The 21,898-nt window shown below is 34.4% G+C and overlaps 1 protein-coding gene across 8 annotated transcripts in view; it reads right to left on the bottom strand.

Moving 5' to 3' along the window:
• The window catches only part of LOC126970077 (protein BCL9 homolog), a 37,468-nt gene extending 17,381 nt beyond the window's left edge, over positions 1–20,087 (bottom strand). Inside the window, exons 1-10 of one of the 8 annotated variants that reach the window (XM_050815759.1) lie at positions 19,470–20,043; positions 19,191–19,293; positions 18,828–18,923; positions 7,853–8,035; positions 6,380–6,510; positions 5,590–5,754; positions 5,069–5,197; positions 3,985–4,362; positions 1,949–2,069; positions 724–1,322 (exon numbers count right to left, since the gene is read on the bottom strand). In XM_050815759.1, coding sequence (XP_050671716.1) covers positions 724–1,322; positions 1,949–2,069; positions 3,985–4,362; positions 5,069–5,197; positions 5,590–5,754; positions 6,380–6,510; positions 7,853–8,035; positions 18,828–18,897 — 1,776 coding nt within the window. In that variant the 5' untranslated portion in view covers positions 18,898–18,923; positions 19,191–19,293; positions 19,470–20,043. The other 7 variants (XM_050815751.1, XM_050815757.1, XM_050815755.1 and 4 more) reach the window with 7 other exon arrangements.
• Between the last annotated feature and the right edge of the window lie 1,811 nt (positions 20,088–21,898).

The raw sequence follows: 21,898 nt of genomic DNA, 5'->3' as shown, positions 1-21,898 counted from the left end.
TGAATTCGATTCATAACTATATAATAATTTAAAAATATTAAAGGAACGAGTACATGTTAAAAAAATAGACATTGGTTGGAAAACGAAAAAAATACCTTCAACCAATATTTTACGGATTTTTCCACACCTTCATAGTGAGTCATTTGACAGAGAAAGTTCGAAGACTTTCGTAAATATAACCTTTTTAATATAATGTCTTATACAAAACATAAATATTCTCTTTCTAATCATAATTTCATACTCTACCGTGTACGTAATATATTAAGAGATTTGATGAACTGTTGTCTTTCTGTATTTATATGTTTACCAGCTGACCTCGAAACGTTGTTTTGACATTAATAAAGTAACGCCCGGTCATCGTATGAATTGTCATTTGTAATTGTTTTTCTAAGTCAAAAAGATATAGGTTCTGGATGAGTAATAACCAACATGTGATAATATACTTAAACCTTCTCCGAACTACACTAAATCTTATGCTATTTTATGCATTGATATAAAGTGAGGTAAATAGGTATGTTATACTCTGTTCAGTATGGTGAATTATTACTAATTAGCGTTCGCATATAGATTTACCTCTTTCTGTTGGGTTTTAGATATCTGTGTGATTTTACTTATGTAGCAAATCACTGCATCCCCATATCTGCTGAATCACGATTTACCATGTCTTCCAACTATTTACTAATAAATTGACTTGATGGAAAAAATGTGATATAATATACTTACGCCCATAGGTCCCCCGCACGCCCTACCCATGTGCATATCACTGCACATCCCTGGCTTCATATCAGGCCCACCACAAGCTCCGCGTATTCCCTTCATGCCGCACGGTCCCATTGGGCCCATAGGACCGTTGGGCCCCATTCCGGGCATCATGGGCCCGTTCGGTCCTATCATACCATTAGGACCCATACCTCCGTGACCCATACCCATCCCCGAGCCCATGTTACCCATCGGCCCGCCCATAGGTCCATTAGGGCCCATGTGTCCGTGGCCCATTGGCCCCCCCATAGGACCGTTTGGTCCCATAGGACCGGCCATTGTACAACTGGGTCCACTGTTCATTCCACTAGGCATTGAGACCATTGGTCCGTTCGGGCCGGATACTATAGGTCCGTGTGACGACATAGGTGGGAAGGACATCATACTGGCAGATGAATTTGGTGGATTTATATCTTGATTCTGCTGGGATCCGTCACCGCTTTGGTTGGGATTGCTGCCACTCTCCGGGAACAGTAGTTGCTGCATCTTCCGTATCGTGGCCAACTGTTCTTCTCGGTGAGCTCTCTGCTGCGGCGTCAGGTTTTCGTCTGGTATTTTGACACCTACGGACGAAACTGAAGCTGAACGTGGATATATCATTCAATAACATTAAAGGCGATACTCAACGATTAGTAGAAAAGTTATCTGTTCATGAACTCATTGTGTCAAAGAGTTAAAGAGCCAGTTTGAATGAATTAATTTGTATGATTGTAAACTAAAACATATTGAAAATAAATAAATTGGTTTGTATTTGACGGAAAAACATCGCACTTCGTCATAAAAGCGTTGGTCGAAGTGTGAGTGAACGCTAGGCGAATTCGAATGCGAATTATAGGCTGTGTACTAGCTGCTTAATATGTAATATGAATGTACATTTTCTTGACATTTCGATATATTTCTGGTGTTGTCTGTTAGTAACAATTGATGATAAGAAGATTACCAAATACTTAATTAATTTTTGTGGGGCAATTTTACACCCTCTAACAAGAATAAAAAGGCTTGCCAATATAAACTCTCGTTTATACCACTACTTTAAATATGAGGTATTTTAAAGAAAAAAAACATGTCACAAACTTTTGTATTTCATAACTGAAGTTGTTGTAGAAATAAATAAATAAACCATTTGTGCGCTTATAGCATTGTGTGTGTTAAGTACCTACTGTACATTATGTTTAGATTAGATATACACCTTTTGGGCCGGGTTGGCACGACATATTGTCCCCGTTGTTGTCTGAGGGGCCCGATTCCGAACACGGGGGCATCTGCGAAGGTCCATTCGACATCCCATTCGACATTACGGAGGAGTTTTTCTGCAATTAGTTTAATACAATTATTACTAAAGAGGGTTGGCATTAGAAATTCGCATCCCGAATTTGGGCTTGGTAAGGTTTTTATTTAATGGAGGTTGTTTGCAAGGGGCAAAAGTCAATTGACACCCCTCTCTCCTCGCGGAGATTCGTGGTATTATTTTAAATTTGCGTTTGAATTTACATACAACGAACTATTTTTTAATACAGTTGCTCAAAAAGTGGCGTATTGCAGGGACGTATAGCGTTAGGGATGTGGGGTATTACATACTCGAGTTATTTCTTTACCTTTTCCGAACTCGTGCGTTCTCTTTCCCAACTGTCAAAATAATGTCTAACAAAAAGAAAAAAAACAACTACGAAGTTTTTTCAAAAAAAAATCACAGAAGTTTTTATGATTCATACAAATATTTCTAAAAAGAAGCTACTAATTTGTTTCAATATCAGATTTACTTTTATCAATATTGATTCAATGTTTTAGGTTAGATTTCATTTCATCTCATTAAATTTCATTTTCATTTCATATCAATAAAAAAAATCTACTGAAGACTTGGCTGTATGAGCATAGTTCCCTTTGCCTACCCAGGATGGGTGAAGGAAACGAAAAACAATCTCTGCTTATATTCTTTTACGGTTGGCGCCATTTCCCATGATTTGTTAGTTGAGTTTATTTTGTATTTATTATTCTATTAAATTGGTTCATTTTTTCGCAACTGTATTAAAAAAAATTAACAAAAAAACAACCGCCTTCAAAAACACTATTCCAAAACAATAGATATAATGTGCATTAAAAAGTATAGAAATAATTGCGTATTTTTATACAATCTAAATTATTAATCTTATTCTAGTTACGATTATTGTTATTTTTGGGATCGGTGTCCTTCGGACCGCAACCCGCTCTCGCCTCTCGACTCCTCACGCCTCAAGCACATCTCACCTATAACTATGTATGTAGTTACAAAACTATCTTGGATGACACCGACTCCAAAAATTACAATAATCGTAACTAGAATAAGATTAATAATTTAGATTGTATAAAAATACGCAATTATTTTTATACTTTTTAGTGCACATTATATCTATTGTTTTGGAATAGTGTTTTTGAAGTCGGTTGTTTTTTTGTATTTTTTTTTTATTTTATGATTTTTAGTGAATTTGAAGTACACTAATACTAACAATTTGTCTAAATATGTGTAAATATACAAAATTTTTCAATGCAGCAATGAACGTAAGTACTTTGCAATTTGATTACAGAGTGTTCCGTTACTTTGTCATGGATTCCGTTATCAGAACCTAACCAAACTCTCACCAAACTATCAATGAAGTATATGCTTTCCAAAAAAAAAGAACCATCGAAATCGGTTGGTGCAATATTGAGTTATTCCTAAATGTATAATCCACTTTGCTATAAGAATGTATAGCAAAATTTAAGACTTTTATGGTTTTCTCATGGATTCCATTGTCAGATCTGGACCAAATTACAATGGGACCATTCGGGAAGCACCAGCTTTCAAATAAAATTAAAATCAAGAATTATCAAAATCGGTTCACGGTACACAGTCGAAAGTTTTGAGGTAACAAACATAAAAAAAATACCGATGAATAGAGAACCTTCTCCTTTTATGAAGTCGGTTAAAAATAGTTGTTCAGTACACGTGCGGAACCGTCATTGCAACTTGTTCCAACTGTCAATTTTTGACATTTGTTGGACCTCTTTGCAATGACAGGCTTTCCGCACTCGTAATGAAATATACTATTTCAAGTTCTATTCTATTCTATTCTTCCTACTTTTAAATGGAATAGTGAGTGATTTAATTGACATGAAAATAGTCAATGAAACAATTTTGAAAAATTTTGAAAAACAAACGGTTATAACAATGATCGTTAGAAAGCCACTAAATATTTGTTATTAACTCACGGTGTCCCATGGCATTTCACCATCAGCACCGAGGCCGTCCATGACACCGCAGGACGGGGTGCCTCCTGGAAACCCATCCATTGGCCCCATTCCCGGACCCATTTGTCCCATTTGCCCGGGCCCACCTTTCATCATCATCATCTGATTAGGTCCACCCATTCTGTTAGGACCCATCATGTTCGGTCCCATGTGCCCCATTCCACCATGACCCATAGGACCCATTTGACCCATAGGTCCACCCATCATATGGCCCATCTGGTTAGGTCCACTCATCATGTTAGGTCCACCCCTCATTCCGCCTCGTTTTGCCATAGCTAAGTTATTTAGCCACTGTGCGGGATTCTGTTTATTAAACTGGCCAATTTTTAATGGATGTTTCTAAAAATATATAAATCAATTAATATTACAAGATTAGTAAATATTTATATACTAAACAATATCTATGTGTTTACAAAAAAATAATTTAAACGGCGTAGACACGTTTTATTAGACAGCGACCAAACTATAACAACGTCAGTGACATAAAAATAACGACGTCTAAAATGAAGTTTATTATTTTCTATTACAAAACGGTGTTTAACTTTTGTTTTACTAAAACTGAAGTGACACCATTAACTGAAGTGTACAGGAACAATTAAACGAACGGAATGCATATTTTGTCAGCTGTAATCTATCTGTCATCATATAACCTATCGACATAAAGCATTGGACTATAACTATATTGGACATAACTATGGATAGATAAGATCTTGTCATTAAACGGTGACAGAAATGTATCCGTAACTAGAGATATGTTATTGAAAACGGCCGTAAATCTTCCATGGTTATGATCGATCCGTTAGACACACCTTAGACAAGCTTCGACCCGTATTTAAATATAAGCCCAAAGATGTAAAATAAATGTCTTAAGATTGTTGAACACAGAAACAACAGAAAGACACACAAACACATTTGTAATAGAACTTTTTTAAAACAAGTGTTCAACAGATGTTTAACTTTTTTGTAATAACACAGTAACTATTCATATTTGTGAAGATAGTGATTACATTTAAATAAAATAACAATTGTTTTATTGTCATGTTACCTCCAGATATTTCTTAGTGTTGGGCTGAGCACAGTGGTAAGCAATGATCGAATGATTCTGTCCAGATATAACAGCTTCAGCTGCCTTGTTGGCCAACAGTGTCGAAAACACGAAGATTTGGCTTTGCTGCTGACAGAACAAACACATTACTAAGCTCACAAACTAATTTAATATTTAAATCTGATAAAATTATATATTACATGTTCTTCTTTCAAATCTATTGAAAGCGACAATATCACCTGGAGAGTGAACACTGCGAATAATGATATATGAGTTGAGAGAATACTGGCCATTTATTTCACAAATTGGCTGTGTAAAATATATTAATGACCAGGCAATTAAGCCCTGCAAAAGAACATTATAGTAGAACAGTGTATGATGTAATCTAAAATCAGTGATTCACGGGGCTCCGGCCTATTACAAATACACATTGTAGGTCCTTATTGCATAAAAATGATGTTTATGATGATCACATTATCCCATGACAAGAAGATGACATTACATTAGTCTGAATAACTTACCTCCATACTTCCAGACTGCTTGCTGATAACATTAGAGGGCAAAGTCTGTGCTTCACTGGACAATGGCCCCATTGAGACCCCGGGGCCCATAGGCCCAGAACCTCCCATTCGACAGGAACCCATGTTCTCAGGGCCATTTGGATTTCTGCAGTTTGGATTTCCATCCTGCAAAAACATTTAGAAATATAGTTTGTTCAACTTCAAACAACCCTTTTGAAATTCTTCAATGGTGTGTGACATCTACACCCATCCTTACGATGTATCGCTTCAAAGACCGTAAGAACGTCTGTAGGGACGAGACAAGTAGGACATTCGGCTGATGGTAATTGATACGCCTTGCCCATTACAATTCAGTGCAGCTCAGGATTCTTGAAAAACCCAAAAATTCTGAGCGGCACTTCAATTGCGCTCGTCACGATGAGACATTAGATGTTAAGTTTAATTTGCCCAGTAATTTCACTAGCTACGGCGCTCTTCAGACCGAAACACAGTAATGAGTACACATTACTGCTTGACGGCAGAAATAGGCGCCTTGTGGTACCCATAATCTAGCCGGCATCATGTGCAAAGTAGCCTCCTACTAGTAAAGTAGGACTGCTGAAGTACAGATGTGTTGGACGACTACATCGATTAAGCATGCACCAGATGGCAGTACCAACAAATAAGTGGCAGAACTAGAGAAATTATTGTTATTTGAAGGTGGACGATTGGTTCCTTCGTGGTGGAAGATGACAATAATTGATCACCTAACCTTTTTTTTAGATAATACCTAATCCTAAGTAATATTTACCTGAATATTTCCAGCATTATTCCGAAGTCCAGTTTGTGGATCAATTATATCATTCGAATCTGACGAAAGCCGCTCAGACTTCAACGAGCCGGGACCGCCGAGATCGCATTGCGGCGACTTCGTTGGATCACCTGGTACAAGAAAATGAGATATTTTGGTATATTTAAGAATAGCCTAACTATAGGATATCCTAAATAAAGAATCTATCTATAGTAGCATTTATACAGAGTGTAAATAAATAACCTCCGAATATGTAAGGGTTCCATTGAGATATGGTAGGGAACCATAACTTTTTCAACATAATCATTCTTTTTTCATAGGTTTTTATAAACCTAGGGACAATTAATAAAGATAACTAGAAGCATATGATCTAAAATCGGACAGCATTGCATTTTTATTAAAAAAAATAAGAATAATCTCTGCATGACTAATATTTTTTTACATACAGCCTGTATATCAATAAGGGCCCTGAATGAATACTTCGGTAAAAAATTGACTTCGATTTTGATATAACGTGATACCATTTATTTCTAGTGAAAAGTATAAACGTCATAAATTATATTTAACGTGGCTAATATTCTCTATAACGAAAAAATACCTATGTTCAAAATGTCATAAATGATAATCTTTAGTGTCAGGCTGAGATCTATAGACCGCACTTAGACTTTGCTCAGACTTTACTCGCATAAGTCTTAGTTGAGTGTAAGCTTAGTAAAATCTTGACAGTTGAAATCATGCTGAGCTTAAGCTGAGCCAGCACAATGCAAAAGTCGAGATCGCGTTTTACCACACTCAGCTAAGTTTTACGAAAGTAAAGTCTGAGCAGAGTCTAAGTACAACCTATAGATGTAAGCGAAAATAATGTTCTTATTATTATTTAATTAAAAGCGACAGACTCATACCATATATTATTTGAAATTCCATTAAAGATATCTCCTATCTAGTTTCGTTATTTAAGTTGACACTGTGTTTACATGTTGAAGTACAAAGCTGCTACGTAACACTACTGGTAAGTAGATACACATCGTTCGTCCTACACAATGGACACGTTGCACTTTAAGGCCCATATTAAGCCAATGCATTTAAGTAAAACAGTTGAATTTGCTGGGTGCTTCAATTTGCATAATACATCTCTGGCAACTAATTCGGTTTTTAATTTCATAGATTTTGAGCGGCGGTTCGTAACAAATAAGAATTGAGCTTAAAAATGTTGTGCATATATCATTTATGTCTTTCCATGCATAGATCATTTATAAATGTAGATAGACTGTGACATCTGTGCTCTCCAATAATATCTGAAATCTCTAGCTTAGCTCGCACTCGAAGTGCTGTTTATAAATACGGACTTGAACTTACCTCTCAACATTCTCTTTAGATAGCCTCAGTGTGTGTCAGTCTGTGTGTCTCGCGTCGACTCCCGTGGAAGTTACCGGTTGATGGAGGTGCTATAAAGTTTACATTCCCAATGCTCACCATCGCTATCCATAAGGCCGTCGATCTCAGTTTTTATGCCATCCACGCCGAGCTCGGGGGCGGAGTCGTCGGCGCTGCCCTGGCTGTGGGGCTCCAGCTTCACTCGGTGGGGCGCCTCATCGGGATCCTTCTTCAGTGCGGCCGGCGTGGGCAGGGAAGCAGACGGTGGGCGGGAGCCGTGCCCTATAATTATTATCAATTTACTTTCTATACTTCGAAATACATATATATAACGCTTAGATCATTTATATGTCTAGATGGACTGTGACAGCTGTGAAAACGTGGAAAAAATTTGAGATAGACAGTTAACTGTCTGTTTATTTTAATCTGTTTAATTAATCTGTTTTATTTTGAAAAGAATGAAATATTAACCGAAAAGCAAAAAGGCTTTAGAAAAAACAAATCAATTAATTTAGCAATATACCATTTCTTGAAGGAAGTCATTACTAATGTAGATAAAAGAAAGCATGTATGCGTACTCTATATGGACCTCACTAAGGCATTTGACTATGTCGACCATCAAATATTATTGGATAAGCTAAGCGTGTACGGGGTTAGAGGAAACAGCTTATGACTTCTAAAATTATATCTAACGGGGAGGCAACATATGACACAAATAGCGAGGTTAGTACAGCATGATAAAACAGAAACACCATATATATCGGAGTCAAAAACCGTAACCAATGGAGCACCGCAGCGAAGTATATTAGGTCCATTGTTGTTCATAACATATATAAACGATTTCCCAACGGTAACCAACCATGAGATGATTCTATTTGCTGACGACAGCACAGTGATATTTATAGGTGAAAATTTAAATTCTTTTGAAAGTGACATTAATAATACTGTAGGCAATATTATAAACTGGTTGACATGTAACAATTTAATCATAAATCTTGACAAAACTAGCATAATGACATTTGTAAATAGGCGCAATAAGATAGCATTGAACATTAATTATCTAAGTAAAAAAATATCTGAAATAACACAACCAAAATTTTTAGGCCTACATATTGATGATTGCCTAAATTGGAAAACCCATATTGAAAATTTGTGCATGAAGCTAAATAAATTTTCATTTGCATTGCACATGCTGTCTAAAGTAGTAAACAAGTCCGCAGTGTTAGTAGCTTTTAACGCATATGTCACATCAAATATTCGGTACGGGATCATATTTTGGGGAAATTCCACAGATAAGGATAGAGTCTTTAAATGTCAGAAAAAATGTATAAGAGCTATATTTCATTTAAGCCCTACTGATTCCTGTAAACCATATTTTGATAAATTTAAAATACTTACTTTCCCGTGCCTATATATATATATATATATATGAAGTGCTAGTATTCATTAGAACAAATGATCAACTATTTAGTTACTCTGATAGTAAACGCAGAAAAAATAAAATATGATTCACGCAGCATACAACGGCACTTTTTGGTAATAGTATATTTAATATAGCTCCTCAGCTATATAATAAACTACCAGCATCATTAGCGGACCAAAACTTAAATATTAACCCTTTTAAAAATAAAATTAAGGAATTTTTAATGGCGAAGAAATATTATTCAGTTAAAGAGTATTTAACAGACATGAATCTATAGTCATTAGAATAAGTTAATGCAGATATTTCAAATTAACATTTTTAGTAAGCAATTTTTATTTTTCACATTTTTATTATATTATGGTGGATAGACTTTTATGAATAATTTGGTTTTTATGTTGTATGTTTTTCACGGTAAACTTAGAGTAAGAATTGTAAAATATTATTTTTGCATGACTACCCGGCAGATTGTTAGCACCTATGATTATAATGTAACACCAATGTACACACTCAATCTATGCAATTAAATGACTTGATTTGATTTGATTTTAACCAATGCACACACACTAACACATAGTGACATTCGAATCGCGACTATAAGACTTGGCTCGTGGCTCACGCACGGAATAAACCTGGCCTGTTTTCATCGTTTATCTAGCAGTAAGAGGCTCTATCTTATCTTATGTTATTTTCATAGTATTATGTCCTATGGTATATTGTTATGGGGCAATGCGGCCGATATTAATACTATCTTTGTGCTGCAGAAGAGGGCTATTCGCGCGATTTATAACCTAGGTCCTAAAGAATCATTAAGAGAAAAATTTAAAGAAATAAACATTTTGACTGTTGCTTCTCAATACATTTTTGATAATGTTTTGTATGTTCATAAGCACATTGAGGAATTTTCTAGAAACTGTGACATTCATAATGTTAACACGAGGAACAAACATAAACTTATTATGCCTACTACTCGGTTGGGTCGAGTTAGTAAGTCTTTTGTTGGGCGATGTATATGCTTCTACAATATGATCTCAGAAAATGTACAAAACAAATGTGTTAAGAAATTTAAAAGAATTGTTAAAAAACGTTTGTGTGGGAAAGGTTATTATAGCATAAACGATTTTCTTAATGACACCACGGACTGGGATTAAAGCGAACACCCTCAGGCTCTTTAATTATAAATGTTTATTGTACGATATTACATTGTAATCCATATTTTATATAAAAAAAAAGCCCGCTGAGTTTCTTGCGCCCATTCTTCTCAGGTCTGAGGCAGTCTCTTTTGAATGGGTGGTAGATTTTGACGTTCAATAAGTGATTATAAATCCTATTTTGAATAAAAATATTTGAATTTGAATTTATCTAGAAGTATGAATATTCTAAATAAAAAGGTCACTCAAAACCTCAAAATCACAAAACCACACTCATTAGGAGAGATAATTATTACAGATATCTATTTATGTGGTGTGGTGTAAATGTCTATGACTCGGAAACAAACATTCATAATCATCATACAGATATTTACGCCTACCGAGACTCAAATCTGTCCCGGATATAGGATATAGTCCATAAATAAAATAAAAAAAAGAGGTCATGTTAACCACTAGTGTATCGGCTCGTATATGTCGGTGATGGGTGCAGCTCGTCTATTAGATATATAAATATATTTATTTACCATAGGGAGTGACAATAACATAACATATTGCAACAATACTTGGTAAACGTCATGAAGCTACATCACTTCGTAAAGGGGCCACGACATGGGCGAACATAAGAAACTCCCGTGTGTCCACTAAAGAGACAAAATCTAATGATGGATCTTTTTCCACTTTTATGTCCACTTTGATCCATAAATCAATACTGTAGTATATATTGGATTTTTAAGCACAAATGAGTGTCAAAAATCCATCGCACATGTAAGGGTAGTACTAGGGCTTCCAATCCCGCGGCCTGTATTCAATCTCGGCATTTGCGGGACTACGAATTTTCAATCCCGCGGGATCCCGCATATTGAAAACTAGCTGACCCGGCAAACGTTGTTATGCCATATAAAGTATGATTCACGCGATAGTTTTATAAGTAATAAAATATTGCCTATATTATAGCCTGTACATCATTTTGTTCTATTGTCAATAGTTTTTGCAGCGCACGCAAAAATAGGTTTTCGATTTTACACCTTGTGTTACAAAATAGCAATTTTATTACGGATCCCTAATTTTGAAAAAAAAATATATAGCCTATAGCCTTCCTCGATAAATGGACTACCCAACACTGAAAGAATCATTCAAATCGGACCAGTAGTACCAGAGATTAGCGCGTTCAAACAAACAAACACTGCAGCTTTATAATATTAGTATAGATATGCACATTTTAAAACAATGAATTTATCAACTCCAGTTATTTACGTACATATTACTATTAAAATGAGATCAATCAAATTAATATACTGTTTCACAAAAAAAAACAATAACAAATTCTGAATAAAAAGCAAAACAAAGCAAATCGTTTTAAAAAAAATACACAACGCAAAATTACAAAATCAACCAAAAAAACATTTTAACTGAAAATGTTTGCGAAGGAAATACATTTCGAAACTGTCGTCTACCAAACTACTGCGTATTTTACTCTATTGCCTGGCCAGAAAATGCCCTTTCTGCTTCCACACTTGTGGGCGGTATTTCTTTAAAGGGCTTGTACGTGAATGAATCTTTCATTCACGTACACACCCTTAAATTTTTATTCTATTCTAAAAGGATGTATCAATAAACATCACGAAAATACGAAACAGTTAATTACTTGAGTTATTAAGAATAATAATTCACGCAGATTATCCTATTTTGCATCGCATGCACGTTTTTTTTCAGTCCCGCAAATCCCGCGGAGCCATCGCCCGTAATCCCGCATCTCGCGGGATTGGAAAATTGGTGCGGGATCCCGATACCGAGATCTCGGTATTGCGGATTGGAAGCCCTAGATAGTACACAATACTCCAATAAAATATATTAGAACAATCTATTAGAACCTTGCACCATTAGAAGTCTGATAACTAAAACTGTGTTTAGTGAGTGTTGTTGACTATGTGTATTTTAGATGAACATTCTTGTTTTTGGTCGAGTTCTTGTGATGAAAACATCATGCTCGCTTAAATGTCACTGTTTGTGGCGGCGACGTGGAAGCGGTCGTTCCGTTCCCCAAGAGGTCGAGGGCGGCGATGGCTGGCCCATGCGTCATACTCGTGAATGGGCGCTACTTGCAGTGGCAGGATGATCCTGTAGCCGGAAAATCTGCTTCATGCTTCATGCTTTTAAAATTAAAAATTTTTTATAATTGCTATGGTCGCTTAATACCTTTATTTATTTACGGTGTGTGTGGATTGATGTATCTACTGTACCGTGGCCTACTATTATTGTTGATACAGTAGTAGTCGGCCGTGACTGTACTCAATAACTCTCGTTTTTACGTATTAATTTACATTTTTTTTGAGTATTTGTAGTTTGAGTATTATTACTGCATTTACTTTACATATATTGTAACTGAAATGATTTGCGAGTGAGTGATTGTCACAATGAGATTCTTACCACTTCTTCTTATTAAAGCTCAACCCTCAAAGGAGGTGGATGTAAAAAGAATAGTAGATTGTTAACCGAGGGAAAGAATCAATTCCCGAGGAATTTAGACGATTTATTTAGGCTTTAGTCCGAGTAAGAATTGATTTTTTAACCCGTGTTAAACATTCTACTTTTCATTTCGAATATGAGGAAAATAAAACTATTTATTTATCTAAACTATTCATAGATAATATTATGTAATAATATTAGTAATACATATTTAAAATTAATTGGCACATTAGGACAATTATTTATGACGACCTTTTGAATTTTAAATATGGAACTCACCGCGTTATTGTTGCGGCTTATTCCGTTCAAAGAAGTTTTCGCTATGTTCACACTGGCTGTTTAGAAAGTCACATGGCTGCAGCATTTTTCTTTATTAGTTTTTTTTTTACATAAAACTCTTCACAGCTGACAGTAATTCTATTTTTAGAGTTCATTCTGGCCCTTAGGTGGGAAGTAATTTTTATGAGTTTTTTCCCTCCAGGAAGCAGCATTTTCTACCCAATAATCAGATCAAAACAACATTACTTTCCGAGTATGAGAAATGAAAAAGTCATTTCCTTGACCTGCCTGAATAAAGTGATTTTGACTTGATTACCCTAAAAGCTTTTGATTACTGTTAGTAAAAATATAATATTAATAACAAGTTTAAGCAGAATTGTCAAATTGTAAGTAGAGGTATTTAAGGTAAAAGAGTGGCAATGAGTTTCTTGCTACTTCTTCTCATTAGCTCAATCCATTACGAAGTAGCGGTAGATTCAATAAGAAAAATATTTTTTTTTGACATTCATAAGTGTCGTTTCCGTGACCTACATGAATAAAGGGATTTTGATTTAAACTAATTTCTGCGAAAATCTAGCAAATTGCATGTTCTCGATTCTAGTGTACTTGTTCAATTGATGATCATAGCTACAGAAATACAAATTTTAGTAAACAGTTTTAAGCAGTTGCCTGCAAAAACCATGCAGTTTTATGGCGTTGAATGGTGTAAAAACTCGAAGAGAAGACGTACAGCTCAAATTAAATAAGATACCTTTATTAATTATTAGCACTATCAAACAGAACTTAAAATAAAGACACATATATTGGGCACTTTTTATAAAAATTGTCAAAATACATCGCCGCGGCGGATATATTTAAATATTAAAATATGCAAATAAACACAATATATACAAATATCACGGAAACGAAACAAATTTAGGTATTTTTTAAAAAACGAGGCGTGCTACTTTATTAACCGACTCCAAAAGGGAGGAGGTTCTTAATTCGACGGTTTTTGTTGATTGATCTAATCTTGACGATTCTTTTTTGTTTGAAAGCTCAAAAAAATTGAAGAAACAATTAAATAGCTATAAAGACGCCTAATTGTTCTACAATAACTTGTATGTATTATATATTTATAAATTTGAATATAATGTGTTTTCATTCGTGATTCATGCATTCAAATACACTATGCCTTAATCTAACGTAAAAATGTTATGCTATCCCTACCTCGTGTAAATATTCATGCAAAATTAGAATTAAATCTATTTAGTAGTTTTTGTGTTTCGTCCTGTATAAAGTTCTTCAAACGTTTTGATTTGGTTATTTGGTTTTGTTTGTAGAACACACAGCAAAAACTTATATTAATTAATATTCAGTGTACAGTGTTTACTTTGTGTTGTTGTTGATTTAATTATACACTGTACAGGGTTATTGGTAGTTGGACGTGTTCCCGTCAGCAGGTCACAGGAATGACTGTTTGCGATAATTTTAATCCCCATATTCATTATGCAAAAATGCAATTTTATTTCATTTAAATCTTGTTTTTTCGTCTGTTTTTTTAAAAATGATTCAACTTTAAGGTGATGATAGGCACCATCGTCCAATACCAATAATCCTGTATAGTTATAGTAAGTATAATACATTGTTAATATCAAAATAGCGGTACGAGTGTTGATCTCACACCGGGATTCCCGTGCTGATGAAATAACAAAACAAAGATTTAAGATAAAATAATATATAATATGGTAGCATATGCTTCGGTACAGTAAAGTGCAATGAACTCTTTATGAATAATAAGTTTATTATGTTAATTTCAAGTGATGTCTCCAGGTGCTGTTACTGGGTGGATGGCTCTTGTATACGTGTACAGGTACAGTAGGTGGTCGCTACGCCCTTACTCATTTTACTGTCGGCACGTTGACGTCATGACACTTTCAAAAATAGCTTTAAAGCTGCTTCTTACGGAAAATTCGTCTTTAAATTATATCTAGCATTCCACACCCTTATCCGTTATTTAGGGTTCATAACATAAATAAGCTCAGGTAGCTTAGTCAAGTTCCCATAGTTTCTGAGAATTGGCATGGCTAAAAGCGCTATGTCTCAGCTTGGAAGAATCTGGACAACATTTCCGTAAAAACTAAGACCAAACTGGTACGGACCCTAGTCTTCTCGATATTTTCGAATGGCGCTGAGACTTGGACACTGAAAGCTGCAGCCGCAAACGCATTGACGCCTTTGAGATGTGGTGCTGGAGAAAGATGCTCCGTATCACCTGGACAGCATTTCGGTCTAATCTCTTCATACTGCGTGAACTCAGAGGATCTCCTCGCGATTGTCTTCCGAATGTCTGCGCGGAGTTTTAGAATACTTTGGTCACATCGCTAGGAAAGCCGATGGAAACCTTGAGAAGCTCATTGTGGTCGGCAAAATAGATGGGAAGAGGCCTCGTGGACGCAGGTCCAACACGATGGTCCGACCAAATCCGCTCCGCTCTCGACTCTACGGTTGACAATGCCCTTCACACCGCCAGAGACAAGAATAGATATAGTGTGATCATATAAGAGAAATGGTACAGAAGGGAGGTCACGTCAGGGAGGAGAAGTTTCTGCCATTTTTATGGAGTTAATTAGATGGATGCCACAGAGAAAAAACTGATGCAATTAATATGGCTCCAGGCACCAAACGAGCTACCCGTCTGTCTGTGGCAGCCTAAGAGATATATGTATAAGACTCCGGTGTCTGTCTGTCAGCGACCTATGACTCCAGTATCTCATAAGCACCAATTGTAAGACAGCTGAAATATTGACAGTGTGTTGCCTATTTGCCGCTATAACCTTACACTTAGAATATACTAGCGTAGATACCACCTCTCTGGTCGATAATTGTGACCAATTTTGATTTGTCAATGTGTGCGTTAGATAGTTTGGTAAGTATTCAAAATACTAAGGAGGTCATGCCAAAGGTTAAACTAATAACAGATTTGTGTGTGTCTCTTTTACAAAAGTATTTAAATGTGTTATATTCTGTACTATGAGCGGAACCTCTTGTGTGCGGCTCCTAAACGCGCTTGACCACTTTTTCACTCAAAACTCTACACATGGAAAGTAAAAAAACAAATTACAAATTCGAAAAAGGGATTATCGCCAGTTCATTGAACAGGAAAATTCACAAACATTATTGTTCTGCCTCAATTACGAACGGACCAGTCTATACTACTGCACTTGTACGGAAAACTGGTGGGAAATAGCGAACAAGCGCCCGCTGTGTGTTGCATACACACAATTTGACAGGGGTCCAGAGATTTCACCCAATAGGGTTCCGACTCTGCCGGAATCCGGGAATGCCTACCCGAGCGTTCTCGCTCGAGCCAGCAATTAACCAATTACCTGTGCTTCTCAGAGGCATATAAAGAAAGAAGTAAGTAAAAGGAAAGTCCCAAGACCAACGGTGTCAGAGGCGACTCAGGGCATTTACCAATGGGAGGCTCCTTTGCCGGCTAGATTATGGGTGCCACAACAGCACCTTTATCTTTTTTTTCGAAGGGAGCATCTATTACCATCAGCTGAACGTCCTGCTTGTCTCGTCCCTTATTGTAATAAATAAGTCGCATTCTGGGAAGGGCGCAATCACATCAAAAGAAATAGTGCGTACACCAACGCTCCTGTGATGCCTCTGGTGCTGAGAGTGAGCGGTACTCGTTTGTCCACCTTGTAATTAACTTTTTTTTATTCCTCTCCATGATTATAAACCTGAGTCAATAGAGTTAAGTGGTAGCACCAATATTCTTAAGCTGGTTAAATTATTCACTTTATAATATAAACCTGTACAATATACATAACTGTTAATTATATTGTTAGCTTCTATAACTTTAAATTTCATGCACCGCTGAATTGATGGCTCTGTCAGCTAGTCTCAAGTTTTTCTAAAGCAATTTTATTTCATACTTCTTTATGTTAATTTTAATATTTATCATAAATATTTTACATAATATATTTACTTTATACCAAATCAATGCTGATTTACTTAACAAAGAAAGAAATGAGATGGAAAACAAATAACAGCAACCGATCTAACTTTTGTAAAAAATATTTAATTAAAAGGTATACTTCTAGATATACTTTTATATATATATGTATATTGTTATTTTTTATGATATTATTAATACCAAACAATACATTAAATTATAGTATAATACTAACTTTTACCTGCAACTTCGCCCACATTGAATAGTTACTTAGGGTAATCCTCCAAAATGTCTTGATAGATGTTTACAAAATTTTGAATATATATTTGTTAGGTCTGAGAATTGGTCCGAATAAATTTTTATATCACAATTTTTTATACAATTTATATGCAATATTTGCCGGGTTAGCTAGTTATATATTATATTATAATTAATTCATATAATAATTCTAAGAATTATTTTGCCTACATGACTAAAAATATAATCAAACTTTCTCTCATGCTTTAACTTTTTGAAGAATTAAAGTAGTGATTACATCTTAAAAATAGATTTGCTTTTGGGTGTGTTTTGGTAATCTATAGCTGTATGACAATGAAATATCTTTTTGTGTTAACATTAACTGTCAAGTTTTGTATTCTATCACGAGAAAAATATTTAGAGGATAATTTTTTCCACTCCAAACCATATAAAGATAAGTATGTACTATTCATTTTGTCAGGTTTACTAAATATTATGAAGTTTTTTCTGTTATGATTTGTTCACTGTCAAGAAGTTTATCATTCTGAATTTGATATGCAAACAATTTTCGACTCTGAGACTAGGTGTCCTTTAAGATTAATATCTATATATAACAAAGCACCAACTTTGACCATTAAGGTACATATTTATAATTTTAAATTTCATGCAGCATAGATTTAATTTCCAACTTTACCAAACTTGAATACTGTATAAAATCTGATAGTGAAAGAAGCAGCAGTTTTGATATTGTGTACTTTGATATTAATACAAAGACTTTTCCTATAAAGATTTAGGATTTATCAGTTCACTCGAGAAATATGTTACCACTGCTACTATCCACCAATTGGTTTCCTGATCCACATATTACCTACAGTTCAAATTCAAAATTAAGGTTTTTTTTTATATTACAATAAAGGATAAGCAGGACATTCAAGGTGATCGTTATTAGCCACATACAATGCAGTGCCACTCAGAATTCATGAAAAACCCAAAAAATGTGAGTGGTACTGCACAACACATTAGTGCTATTATGGACAAACTACAAGGATGACCATTAACATCGGATCATGAACAAATAAATTATGAATGCATCAAAAATTATCAAATACTAGTCATAACTGGGTGTGTGCAACAAAAAGTATTATTGATCCAGGTTAAAAATATAAGCTGTTTATAAATATGTTTTTTAGATGTTTTAAGACTTTTAAGTTTATACATAATATTAGCTATGCTATAATTGGTTTAATAACAACTATGTGAACATTGAATAAAGTCAACTTACAAGAATATTATATCTAGAAATATTTGTAATAATAAAAAATATATATTGTTATTTATATAACAAGAAACCTCAATTACAACACATGTATTAACAGTTCACTTATCTAGGTACAATTTTAAAAACAATATATTTAATTTGGAACCCATTTAAAACTGAATCCCTTTCTACATTTCATATGTACTACTATAAATGTATGTTACTGTCTGTTCTGTCTAGGACTTTAATACCTAATTAACCCACTGAACAGGTGACAGACAGATATAAAAATTGAAAAAGAATTAAAATTCACTTACCAGGTTCTGTGGGATCATTGGGTTCGTCTTTGAGGCGAGCACTGCCTCCCTTCTCCTTCTCCTTGATCATACCCCTACGTGCTTTCGCCAACTTGACTGTGTATGGATAAACATCTTTTATGGTAGTTAACATACACATAACAACATCTCAATAATATAGTTTCAAAGTATGTTTTACATGAAATAATAAATGATAACCTTTATGTATGAATATTGTGAAAATAAAGATAATATTTAAAAAAATTAAGTTCAAGACATAAAATGGATTAAAAACTATATTATTATCAAAAGCTAGTGTGAAAGTTTCAGTGAATGATTTAAAAAAGTAACACAAAATGTTAAGGATCCGGTAATATTACCTACCTGTTTATAAAGCTTGTGAATATAACTTTCATATGTAAGTAATTCTTATTAAATTAGTAAAATAATGATACTATTCTTGTGACCACTACACCAACTAACTAAACTGTAAACATAAAAGTATGACATTTACTGTATAAACACAATAATATCGGAATTATCTCGTCACGGGCGTGTTAATTGGCACGTATCCCACAAAATCACCTAAAGGCACTTCAATACAAGAATGTCATTTTACTGCAGCAATCTATAGTTATTATAAAAATAGAGAACTAAATAAACCTTGAAGATTGACGCTTGCGGCACTAAGACATCTACTCAGCCTCCCAGCCACAAGACCCTGAACGTAGCGAGAAATTCAATTAAAATAAGATAACGCCGCAATACGCTATAAAATTCCAGGTTTACTTTCCATACATAAACAATGAGATGATTCGGGTGTAGACAGGCGCGAAGCACTGATCACATAAACGCACGTTTATTATGGCCGATTTATTGCTATGGGCACGCCGTTTCGATTAAACGACACCTTTAGAGAAAGCGTCTAACATTAATTAATATTATTCAAGTGATCTAATTAAGGTACAACAAGGGGTATGTAGCACGAAACAAAAAATCGGGATCGCTGACATTGTTGTTTATGGTACATGGACGAGACGATATCCAGAATCCACAAATAGCCAATAAACGTACATGATTACCGCCTCCAGACGGATTCACTACCACTTGATAACACAAATCGGTAATTCTTCACATTTATGTAAGTTTTGGAATTAATATAACTTCATTTAATTATTTTTGTAAGAGCATTTAACACAAATCACCACGCACACACAACACAACATACATAATATAATAATATTATGTACCTATATTAAATACACACACACCAATCACGAATCACCAATACTAGGATGGGAAGATGGAATATGGCCATACTTCTCTTACAAATTTCTTTTTTTTTTTCATTACAATATAACGTCGTGGTAGTAAGTTTAGAAGGCGCAAAAATGTGTTGCCAGCTAACAGTAACAACTGTTATTGCATTTTATCTGTTTTTCTTAGTTTGTGTATTTTAGTGTAATTCAACTTAAGAAAAGTGAAAACTACCTTTATGAAATTTTGAGCTTCAAATATATATGGTTTCCTTCAGTGATTCGACTGTTAAAATTTTAGAAGTTATTAAGTGGACATAAAATGGTCTGAATTAAATGATTTTTTTTTATTAAATATTGTAAAAAGCAAAATTTTTGCAGTTGTAAAAGGCAATTTAAAAAAAAATGTTTCATGTCTTACTATAATAAATCAAAGAACTTGGCACTCCATTATGATATTAATTGTTTTGTCGGAAAAGCGGAGAATAAAGCTCTTTGAAAAAAACTTGGCTCCTATTTTCAGATTTATTTTTCTGATGCCATATCATTAGTATATTTTTAACCTTATTTTTATGCAATACTCAGTACAAATAAACATAAGACTTTATTTCTGTACAGTGGATAACCACACTCGACTTCCGAACGCAATAGCGATTAATAATATAGTAAAATTCAAAATTCTGTCTAGGCAAATTAGGTCAGAGTTTATTATTTTTAACCGACTTCAAAAAGCAGGAGGTTAAAAATTCGATCGGTATTTTTTTATGTATGTACACCGATTACTCTGACACTTATGATCCGATTTACGTAATATTTTTTTTCGAAGCAAAATAGACGCCATGTGGTCCCATAAAAAAATTACATCTTTTGGCCCAGTAGTTTTAATTTTATGAACATTTATTATGAAAATTTTTGTTTACCTCGATGATATGATTGTTTTTTGTGTACCGCTTTTTAGGAGTTTTCATTCAGGTTGATTATATATTATAATTATTAACTGACATTAAAAATTAAAAAAACTACGATTAAAAAAACCGACTTCAAAAACTGAAAATAATCAACTAAAAATTTAATTAATTAAAGTAAAGACTTTATTATTACTAAAATACTATTATTTGTATGTGCTACATATTGATAGCTTTGAAGTCGGTGCCAAGCCAAATGTAATAGAAAGTACCTACACTCGCCACGCGTGACTTTGAGCGCAATAGCTTAGTCTGGAACAAAACAACCCAAGCGGACAGACACTGGTGGTCAGACAGCCTTAATAATTACAGTAAGTAAGCAGTTTATAATATTAAGTTTTATTTTGTTTTGGGCTTGGCACTGACTTTAAACCTATCAATAGGTAGCACATATAAATAATAGAATTTTATTAATATTAAAGGTAAAGGTGTATTAAATGAAATTTTTAGTTATTTGATACTTTTCAGTTTTTTAAGTCGGTTTTTTAAAACGTAGTTTTTTTATTACTAAATAACTAGCTGTTTCCCGCGATTTCGTTCGCGTTCACACACTTAACTGAGCACGCAGTGCTTATGATAAATGTTGTTCAAGAAAAAGTTCAATAACTTTATATAAAATATGAAGATCGCAGTAATTTTTTAGATAAGAACCAGGTGTTTGAGGTATAATACTTAGAAGACTTATGTAATTGAATCTATTCAGTTCTTTGTCCTTGATACGGACTCAAATGAAAAGCTCTATCATTTTATTACATACGTGTTATGTCTAACACGTCTATAAACATCATTACTGGTAGTGTTTTTAGGTAAAATTGTCAATATCAAAACCTACGATAAAGTGGTAAGGTTTGATAGGCATTAATTTAATAAA

This window comes from Leptidea sinapis, chromosome 20, assembly GCF_905404315.1.
Source record: "Leptidea sinapis chromosome 20, ilLepSina1.1, whole genome shotgun sequence".
NCBI classification, from domain to species: Eukaryota; Metazoa; Arthropoda; class Insecta; order Lepidoptera; family Pieridae; genus Leptidea; species Leptidea sinapis.
The sequence above is the reverse complement of the archived record's forward strand: the minus strand, read 5'-3'. Positions and strand labels throughout refer to the sequence as shown.